Source organism: Hirundo rustica, chromosome 6, assembly GCF_015227805.2.
Source record: "Hirundo rustica isolate bHirRus1 chromosome 6, bHirRus1.pri.v3, whole genome shotgun sequence".
NCBI lineage: Eukaryota > Metazoa > Chordata > Aves > Passeriformes > Hirundinidae > Hirundo > Hirundo rustica.
Window position 1 is genome coordinate 4,713,737 of NC_053455.1, and position 10,982 is coordinate 4,724,718.

Genomic DNA, 10,982 nt, shown 5'->3' on the forward strand with positions numbered 1-10,982 from the left:
GAAGGAGCAAACTGAAACCTGGGAAAATAAATTTTCCTGTTTCACTATCGTGCCTGACATCACAGAACTGGTGCATTTAAAGTGACACAGTTGTCACTGTGTGCAGTAAAGGTGATTGTGTTTCCTGTGACAAACCCTTACAATATCCCTTCTTGAAAGCTCAGACCTTTTTTATCTTTTCTGCATTTCCTCACAGCTTCACAGGATGCAGTCCTGGTCAGCATTCATTGGGGCATTCCCATGTTTTAGGGGCACAGTCATTCAAGTGCAGGATAACATCCTGGGTATATGGCAGAGGAAGTGACAATTTAGTTTGAGATTTGGCCTCATGGGTTGTAACCCACTGACTCAGCTTTCCAGGAGCTTCATTTGTCCTGATAGGGGCAGGGTTGGAAAGGCAGTGAGGATGATGAACCTCAGGGCACTTAAAGGCAGAGGAACATCCTATTGATCTCTGCTTCAAACCTCGACAGTTAATTTTTGCTACTTTATCAGTGTGTGCTGTTACCTAGAGATGATGGTTTTCTTGCTAACTAAATTCAAATAACAAGTGGTAAAAGCTAAAATTGAGGTGGCAGACTGCTCTCTAATATGTGAGGCTTCACAGTGTGTTTGAAAGCATTGTATGCTTATCATGGTTGCTGTGTTCATGGATAAATGCTGTCCTTCCCTGATGTTTTATTTGTGTTAAAAATAACCTGAAGTATCTTGCATTAAAGTGCCTTTGGGTTTGTTTTTGAGCCTTGATGTGTATTGTACCACTGGTGTCTGAGCAGTTCTTAAATTTGTCACCTGAAGTGATGTGTTGCCTCTTCAGAGAAGATTTTTGATGTTACACCTCTTTAACTTAGGGCTCACCGGAACAGACTTTCTTGGAATTACTGTTCACAGGCAAAAGTGGATTCTAGCCAAAAGTAATAGGGACAGAGTGGGTAACACGTGTCCTTCCCAGAAAATATACAGATAGTTATATATTATCTTATCTTTTATCTATTTATGTAGGTAGTGGTACATTATCTTATCTTCAGAAACTTTTTCTTGTATCTGAACCCTTAGTGTGGCTTCTTTTTTTTTTTTTTTTCCCTTCACACCACACAACCAAACCCCAGAAATCTCTGTGGTTTTGTTGGGTTTGTTTTTTTCCTGGATGTGGTTATTCCTGATTTAAGACTCTAAATCACTTTCTCACAGGACAGCTTTCTATCTTTTCTATGAGGTGATCATACTTATAAGTGATTGCCCCATCCAGGAGAGATGTTTACTGTGGTTAAGCCATATTCTGTAAGATCCTCTACTAGATCTGTACATCCTTCTCTGAAATGAAAGAATAATCCCTGTGCCAGGTGATTGGAAAGCTTGTTGTGACAAGGATGAACTTTTCCCCTGGTTTAATTAAAGGCTGGCATCTGTGTTCAGCTCTGCCATTGGATCTGCCTTGTCACCTGCCTGCAGGAGACAGATTTCCTGGTGACATGATACCAGCTAAGAGAGCAAGAGGTGCTGGGGCTTTCAGGATGATTCATTCATTCATTCTGTGCAATGTTTGAGGCAGTAATCACTTCAGACTTGAAGGATTTCCTCACAAGTTAGTCACTGACTCTCACATCTTCTTCATCTCCAGACAGGGTTTGCCTTCATTGAAATGGAACTGTATCACCTACGTAAAAAGGCAGAAGACAAATCTATTTAGGAGCAAAGTTTGCTGAGAGACCTGAGAAAATGCAGGATTGCAGATGGTGTCCTGCTGGGCTTGGGAGGTGATGGCACAGCCTGGGTGCTCTCTGCAGCCTGTGTGAGCAGGATCCTGGTGTCAGGGAGGTTGTGGCGGTGATGTGGAGCTGCCAGAAATGTTTGCTCCCTGGCACTGCTGTGTAGGTCAGGTTTTCACAGCAGAAAGAGCACTGAGTATTCACACAGGGCACAAGCAAATGGCTTTTAATCATGGAGAGTGAAGTCTGTGTGGTCACTTAGTCCAAAACAAATGGCTTGAGTCATCCAGGAATTTTCTTATCTACCCAAATTCCTTGGCTGCTCCTCCATTTCTGGCATTTGATTTTTTTTCTTTTTTTTTTTTTTTGAGATTTATATATACTTTTAGCCACTGTTAGACAGAAAGCCAGACTAAATGCATCTTTACTTTGACCCCTCCTGTCCATTCTTGTGCAACAATACAGGAATTTACTGTTATTTGTGGCTATTTTGCCCCCATGGTCTTAGCTCTAAGAAGCAAGAGAATGACTTGGAGGAAGCTGGGTTTTCCTATTCTAAACAAATCATTTTGATCATGGGAGGGACAGGAACATTGAAGTCATATTTGCGTGGCTACACATTCCAGAGATGGCAAATCTAAATAATTTGAAGTCCCAAATGCATTGTTAAAATCTTAAAAAAATCACTTGGTTGCAAAATATTTTCATAATATTCTTTTATAAGTATGGAATTTTTTTTAATACAACCCACATTTTTCAAGTGGGATTGTCACTTTGGTATTCTCGTTAGCTTTCATATTTTAGTAATTCAGAAGACATGTTTTTTTAATCTTTGGGAATGCATAATTGTAGGTCATGAAGCTTTGTTATCTCTCAACTTCTGTTTGCAGCTTGATTCAGTTTAAACTGAGTTTTGCTGTATTATAAATCCAATAGAAAAAAAAAAAAAACCACTTCAGGTGGACCCATGAGAACTGTAATGCTGCTGACATTTAATATTCATTTAATATATTGGTGTCCTTCAGTCACGTTTCCATGAGACCTTCACCTTCTCAGAAAATAATCTCAGCTCTTTTTCCTCTTGTCTGTTTTAAATTTGTCTGTCTTAAGAGAAAGCTGAAGTGTTCCAAATAGGCACATAGTGACAGGACAAGGGGCAGTGATTTTAAACTGCCAGAGGGCAGGGTTAGAATAGAGATTAGGAGGAAATCCCTCCCTGTCAGGGTGGGGAGGCCCTGGCACAGTTTACCCCGAGAACCTGTGGCTGCCCCATCCCTGGAAGTGTCCAAGACCAGACTGGATGAGGCTTGGAGCAACCAGTTCTAAAAACATGGTCAAGGAAATAAATCTTAGATTTGGCCTGGGTTTTCCAGCCTGTGTGCTGAGACTTTTATGTTTCTTTTCTCTTTCATCTCTCTCTTATTAGTCAGGAGGGTAATACCTATGGAGATATCCTGGGTATTGAAGAAAGCCAGGGAAATTTTATGTTCTTTCCACTACATGCTCTGAGTAAAAATTGAAAGTCTCCTGTGTCTTCAGGTCTAAATGGGCACTTTTCCATCCATTCTTGCTGCTCCCAGGGTGTTTGTCTGGAGGGAATAGCTGTAATAGGCTAATTCAGAGCTGAATTCTCTTGAAGTCAGATGTAGGGAGACCGAGTGCACGTGTTAAATGAATCTTTAAAAACTTGTTTGGATGTTTCTTGAAGCTGAGTGTAATCTTGCTGTGCTTTTACATCAAAAGTGAGATTTGCAATGTGATTTTAATGTGTGATACCTAGGAGGAAAGCCAAGGAGCTGCACACGTTGAGACCGTGAGACCCCGAGTCATCTTTGTGAGAAGGAAATCTGAGGAGATGCAGCAAGAAGGTAAATCAATGTCAATATGCAGAGTTCTCTCAGTTAAACACATCACTTCTAAATGTTGATGTATACTGACATGGTTTTTTTATGATTTTTTAAAATTTGGTTTTCATTACTACAACGTTTCCAGACATTTCTGTATCCATAGTTTATACATGTGTACAAAGTTGTGGCAGCTTGAGTACATAGTTATGGTATAGTTGGGGTGCACTGAAAGGATTGGAAATTCAGCCTGGAGAAGAGAAGGCTCCAGGGAGACCTTAGAGTCCCTTCCAGTGCTTGAATGGGCTCTAAGAGTTCTGGAGAGGGACTTTGGACAAGGGCTGGAGTGGCAGGATGATGGGCAGTGGCTTCACACTGCAGAGGGCAAGATTAGATGGAATATTGGGAAGGAATTCTTTCCTGTGAGGATGCTGAGGCCCTGGCACAGAGAAGCTGTGGCTGCCCCATCCTTGGCAGTGTTCCAGGCCAGGTTGGATGGGGCTTGGAACAACCTGGGACAGTGGGAGGTGTCCCTGCCCATGGCAGGAGGTGGAACTGGATGAGCTTTAAGTTCCCTTCCAACCCAATGCATTCTGTCATCCTATGAAATGTATCTGTATGGAAGGCTTGAGAATCATGGCAATTATTTATTGAAATTTAGATTTGCCAAGAGCATTGCAACGTGCGTTTTCTGCAGTCAACTGAATCTTAATTGCTTCATGGAGTGCTGTTCAGCAAACGAGATGTTCCTAATGTTGTGATAAAGGGAGTGGCTTGACAAAACACAGGAGTGCTACGGGAGAACTGAAAGATAGTGAGAAGTTAAGATCATGCAAATGTGGGGGGAAAAGAAAACTTATTTTCAATGTTGAATTGACCTAGTTTGAGATGGGTTTCAAGCTGGTGTGTAACAGATAACGATTTTCTGTTTTGAAGGACACTAGGTATTATCTCTGCTATTTTTGGAGGTTGCTTAACAGTGTTTGTAAAGGTGTTCAGGATGATGAAAGAGAGGGAGGGAGTATCTTTTGTTTTTTGTAGTTCAAGTCAGTGTTGGAATAGCATAAACTGTGCACATGACTGCCATGGGTAATTGTTTTAGCAGATAAGATGTGAGATGTGTAGCAGTTTTAATCTTACAGTGAGATGTGTTGCAGTTTTAATCTTTCATTCCGAGAACAAGAATCTAAAAACCTGCCTGTCTACAATATATGCAATTATAATTGCTCCACCCTAGCACTGAGAAATTCTTCCTTCAAGCCCTTTTAAAAATAATTCTTTGAACTTCTTCCATTTAATTTTTTTTTTTTTAAATGTCTCATCGAATTCTGAGGGAATTATTTTGCTCCAAATATTTATAAGTGGTAAGAAAAGCCCCAGGCCAATGTTATTGGTCGTGGGACTTGGAACCTAATTTCAAAACCGTGGTTTGCATATGAAGAAAGTTATGAATAATGTAAGAGTTATCTATGGATAATTAGTGGAAAAGCTTCCAGAGCTGAAGTGGCACAACTTAGTGCAGCTCTGTGTTTATCTATTTTTACCTCTGCCTTTATCTGTACTGTAACACAAGGAATTTGGGCACGGTCCAGCTTCGTCTGTCAGCTGAAAACCTGTGACCAGGAGATGGCAGTAGTCAATTTTCTTTGAGAGGAACCAAAAAAAGGGGGAAAAAAAGGTGATTTATATACCAGGATAATTGAAATCTCATTTGAAGTATACATATTTAATAAGCCAATAAAAATCTGGAGGATTAGCAAATGGAAACAACTGTCTGTCACTTTTAACCGGAATGTCTTCTCTCTCTAAGCTTCACCACAGAGACCTTAATCAGGCCAAAAGTTGAGGGTAAAAATTAATAAGAAGCATTTGAAAGAAAAAGGAAAGCCTGCAACATGATAAGTGTACGTGGGTTTAACTAAATACAACATTTTAAAATTAAGCACATCTGTTAGTGTAAGTTCAAAGCACCTTGTTTATAAAAGCTTCATGTCAGATGGTTGCCTTCCCTGGGATAGCAAGGGACAAGGAATGCCTGGAAATGGAGAAACATTCTGGAGGCAGGAACATTTAGATACTTTTTCAGAATTTAAAGGGTAAGTGGTTGGATTGGCATTCGAGTTTAGGAAATCCAAAGCCCTGAGATGAAGTGTGAATTCACAGTGTTGGGAGAAAAGGAAAACTGGTTTGGGCTTCAAGTTGGATGATGTAAAACCCATTTTTGTTTAATTGATAAGTACATGACAAGGTTTGATTCATCTTTCGGTGGCCATATACGTATACACATTAGAGCTTTCTTCTGTAGTTTAAAAACCTCTGTGGTCTGCAGTGAACATGTGTTTTTACTGAAAGAAAGTTGATTGATGGCTTTTAATGAAAGTTGAAGTTCAGGGTTGCTACAATATCATGCCTGAAAGGGTAAAAGTCTCCTGAAAAGTTACAACTGAAAATCAAGCTTGGATGTATTATTAATTGAAATTTGTGCTTTCTCTAGACACAGTGGAGACAGTGGTTTGAAAACATAGAGTTGTAGTACGTAATATACATGCATATATATTTTTGGCTTTATAATACCCTTTAATCTTTGTACCGTTCTTTCATATATCTTCATGGGTTTAATAGGATAGTAATTGTTGTGGTTGGTGAATGCTCATATTTCCAGAATTTAAGCATTTTCGGGCTTACATTAAAAGGATTCAGAATTTTTAAAATTAAAATGAAAGAACAGGTGGCAATGCTTGAGTGCAGAGCATTTTTAGACTTTAATATGAGCAGCTCAGAGGTAGATGTACCTTCACTTGATTATTTTCCTACAGCATAGACTCTCCAAATGTGACCTAGAGAGCACAATTTGATGATAGTAATTCCTTTTATCTCCAGCTAGTGAATTATATTCAGGCAGTGTAAATACATGGGAAAGGAATATTGGGACACTAAGCAATTGGCTTTGTTGCCACAGAGAGATTGCACAACTGCTTGTGGGAGGAGATGATCTGTGCAATAAATGAATAAGATGACAAGAGGCCCTTAAAACAATCTGTGTAAAAACAAAAATTCCATAGTCCTTCTTCAGTATTGAAAATGGGCTGCTTCTGTGTTAACATTGACATTAGGCTGCATTGAAAGCTGTAACACTGAAAATATGGCTATAACTAAATACTTCTTTGTCTTTCTTCTTCAGCCAGGAATTGCTCTGAGTTAGGTTTTGGGTTATTTTTTCTTAAAACTATTGTGGCGTGAGGCAAATCTGTAACAGATGCTGCAAGGAAGGAAGAAGATTAGGGGAAGGCTAAAGGTCTTTCTTTTTTTTCTTAGAACTGGAACTGTTTTGGTCAAACTCAATGACTGTTCTACTGAAAGCTTACTTTTCCCTTAATATCCTGCTGTTTCTTTTTTTGGCCTGAATTTCACTGAAGGCTTTTGCTAAAGACTCTTCTCACCACCCTGGATAGAGCAGCCAGTGAAGCAAACCAGAGCTCTTCTTCCAAGCTGTAGGGAGAACCACCACAACCTGAGAGGCTGAAACAGTTTGTGTAGCCTGTGTTGCTCCTTGAATTTGCTTAATTTCTGAGAGAAGATCTTGGAAATTGGAGAGATGAAATCACTTAGCTGTCATGAAGGCATTTTTCAGGCAAGTGTTTCCTGTAAGTTTTTTTTCAGTGCTTCTTTAGAATTCTTGTCACAGACTCACAGAATGGTGTGGGTTATAAAGGACTTTAAAGATGATTTAGTTCCATCCCACTTCCACTACCCCAGGTTGCTCCAAGCCCTGTCCAGCCTGGCCTTGAACTCTTCCAGGGAAGTTTCTGATCTATTTTCCCCTCTGCTTTTCCTATCCAGTTACCTCTCTGTGCTATCAGGTGGCTCACTGACATCACTCAGTGTATTTTACATTTGGGCAAGTCAGCAAATGCAAGGCTGCGTTTCCCACAGAAGCTCTGGCTTTTCTATAAGTAGTCATTAGTTTTTAGGTGCTCCAAGTGCTTTGGAATGCCAGTTCTCAAGGAGGTTTTGTTCATTCTGCACGTGTCCATAGGAGTTACACTATAGCCCATGAAGTAGAAAACCTGCATGTTATAATAAGTGTGCATTTTGAATAATATCCCACATAAAATCCTCAGTAGCCACACTTGAGAGGTTCCACTGTGAATTCCTGTAAGTAAATATTTAGCTGTGCTATAGTACATTTAGAACAGGAGCTTTTAATTTCTTGGCTTTTGTAAATATTATTTATCTATTAACAAATGTCATTTATATCCGTGGCTGCTTCTTTTCCCACTGGGTTACTTCAGTTATTTTTCAGACAAAATGTTAAACCAGAAGTTGGACTTTCCATAGCTTGAGGCAAAGTCTTGTGTGAATTTGTCACTGTGGATGATGATGTCCTGCTTTGGCTATGTTCTGCTGTTCCACAGCTGGAATTGCTGTGGGTTTCATGGAACTGTGCACATTTTTGTAGCCATTCCCAAAAGATCCCTTCCTGGGAAATGATCCTTTGGTCTCATACACCTGTCATTTTTTCCCCTCACTTACTTGTCCTAAAGGTGTGAAGAACAGTAACTACAAGCACGACTCTGGTTTGATTTTTGTGCTCCTAGAATGTAATTTGGTTTTTTCGAGGCGCCCAAATGAATTGAAATACAAGTGGTCAAATGGAGAAATTAAAAAAACAAGACAACACAGTTTGTACTTGAAGAAAACTGTACCAAGCAGTGTCATATTGCCCTGCAGTCTGAGGGTTTCCTGCTGAGTGCTGTGCCCAGGGAGAAGGGATTCTCCTCTGGAGGCCAGTTCCACACCATGTAATGCCCAGTCCTTTCCCTGCAGATCTCTTGGCAATTTCCTTCAGTTCTAAGGAGCTGAGAGTTCCTTCTTCTCTTCCTGCAGCCCTCCTTAAGTGTCACACCTCTCTCTGCTGCAGTGACATTGCTGTGACCTTGTGCTGAGGCTTTTGCCATGTGCAAAGGCAGAAAATTCCCCTTTTTAGCCTCCCCTTGGTGCCTGTGCTGACAGTGCTTCACACCCATCACGAAATCTGCACAGCATCCTCATCCTCCAGCCCTCAGGAGAATCCACCGCTGGGTGTGATCTGGAGGGAATCATTTTGCACTTTTCCTACATTAAAAAGAACAAAGCCTTCTCCCTTTTGAGAAGATCTCCGTGTTTAAATACGTTTATTTTGCTAAATTTCAGGGTATGTTCCTGTACCAAGCCCCTCCTCTGGTCTGAACACAGCAGCAGGGATTTTCAGTGAAATTCCAGCACCAGATGGGTTTTTTGTGCAGAAAGGGGAAGAAAAACTTCTTCAAAGTGACGTGATCACTACTGAAAGCATTACTTCCTATGGAGACTGTCAAGTATTTAGATTTTTTTGCTTGTCTTTATCCAGATTTTCTGGGGCTCAAAAGCAAATATTCCAAAATCTCATCTGATTCCCTCTTCGAGTCTAGATTTTAAAGGATTCCAGATGATCTAATTCAGTGCCCTGTCGCATCCCTCTAAGTGTGTTCTGTAGTTCAACTTCAGGGTAATGCCAAAATGAAGCCTGGTGTTTCAGTCACACGTGGGGGCTGTGATGTGAAAGTATTGAGGGAGCAGTGTCTTTTTCATGGAGATGAGCTGAAAACCCGTGGCACTGCTGCACAGAGCACCCAAAGGACATTTGGAGTTTGTCCTTTTTCGTGGAGTCATGGATTCATCGATGGGTCTGGGTTGGAAGGGACCTTAAAGCTCATCCAGTTCCACCCCCTGCCATGGCAGAGACACCTTCCACTGGCCCAGGTTGCTCCAAGCTCCATCCAACCTGGCCTTGGACACTTCCAGGGATGGGGCAGCTACAGCTCTGGACACCCTGTGCCAGGGCCTCCCCACCTATATAATAAAGAGTTTCATCCTAAAATCCAACTTAAATCTACTCTCCTTCAGCTGAAGGCCATGCTGCCTTTTCCTATGACTTTATGCCCTTTTTACCTTGAAATATCATGTGGTGCCTAGCCCAGGTGCCAGCTGAGCTGCCTACATCACATCACCCAGACACCAGAAGATTCAGAGGATCTTCTGTTCTGAAGTATATCACAAAAATGTAAAGGATTTTACATCTAAATTAATTGGAGTTTATTTTTTTAAAAATGATTCATAATTGCATTGCTTTTCAAACACATGTGACTACCTGGAACCAAAGCAGTGCAGTTCTACTACTGCAATTCTCTGTATTTTCCCTTTCCCCCACAGCCTTTTTTGCCAGTTAGGCTGGGCTTTTTTACAATTGTTTAATTGTTTGGGGATTTTTTGATATTTTGTTTCATTTCAGGTTTTTTGGTAGGTTGTGTCTGTAGTGGGCAGGCATATCCTGGGCAGAATTCTTAAAAGAAAGGGTACCTCTTGCTGCTGCATATCCGCCCTTAGGAGTTGGAATGTACCAGCTGAGAGCTCTAAATTGCTATTTCCACTTTGGCAGCCTACCTTTGATCTCTCACCAGTTCCAGTTTTGGTTGTATAAATCCATCTATTGTCAGCCTGCCTGGGGGTCAAGCTCCAATGCGAGGCTTTTTCTTTTGTCGAAGACTCTCGTGTGGTGGTGAATCAGCTGTGGATTGCAAGCAGAGGAAGGTCTTGATAACAACTATTAAATGCAAGTCTCTGATCTCCTGGACACTACCACGCTCCTCCCCAGTCTGTGGAAATTGTTGTGCCAGGACAGCCTTTCTCACAGCCTGCCTAGGATCCGTGAACACGCTGGGATCTGACTGAAGCAGCTTTGTACTGAGGATTATGATTTGTGTGCACTTTTACAAACTTACAGTAATTGCTGCTGCCTTCATTGTAAAGAGCAAAAAATAAACACACACAATAAACCCCTTTAATGGGCAGTGATCCCACTGGCACTGATCTTGAGCAACTCTGAATAAAAGCAGATGGTGGCAAGCTGACTAGGCTGACCTGCTTTCCCCTTTCATGCAAACATTGCTTATATAAATGGGGGACACACACAAAAAATTAATGGGCTTGGGCAAGCCACCTAAGGACAGAGACTCCCCATGTACTTAATGCTTACATCAGCCCCAGGGCTGTTTCCAGCTAGTTCTTCTCTGGAGGGAGAAGTTTCTCACAAATTAGTGTTTCCACAGCTCTGGGCCCATGGTTTGACAAGAAAGAAGTGATGTGCAGCTAGAAAGTAAGCGTGCTTAGCTGTTCTGTGGCCTGTGTGTTGTGGTGGGTCGTGGAAAAGGATCAGAGCAGTCTCTCCTGAACCTGTTGCTCTTTTGTAGGCATGAAATTGGGTCTGAAGTCCCCTTGCACATCATCTGCTGTCATAATGTTGTGAAGAGGCATTTGATTTTTGTGATTTTGTAGTAGTTTAATTCACGTGCCTGTTTGTTAGCAGTGATGGTAAAAGAATGTAAATTTGGATTCCTGGTTGTTCTAAAGG

The 10,982-nt window shown here is 41.1% G+C and overlaps 1 protein-coding gene across 5 annotated transcripts in view; it reads left to right on the forward strand.

The window, feature by feature from the left end:
- The window catches only part of KIAA0586 (KIAA0586 ortholog), a 49,721-nt gene extending 39,330 nt beyond the window's left edge, over positions 1–10,391 (forward strand). The window contains exons 36-37 of one of the 5 annotated variants that reach the window (XM_040068281.2): positions 3,490–3,577; positions 10,117–10,391. In XM_040068281.2, the coding sequence (XP_039924215.1) occupies positions 3,490–3,577; positions 10,117–10,169 (141 nt within the window). In that variant the 3' untranslated portion in view covers positions 10,170–10,391. Of the gene's footprint in view, positions 1–3,489; positions 3,578–6,969; positions 7,056–8,746; positions 9,212–10,010; positions 10,052–10,116 lie in introns of those variants that run through there. The other 4 variants (XM_040068285.2, XM_040068279.2, XM_040068284.2 and 1 more) reach the window with 4 other exon arrangements.
- The last annotated feature ends 591 nt before the right edge of the window (positions 10,392–10,982 follow it).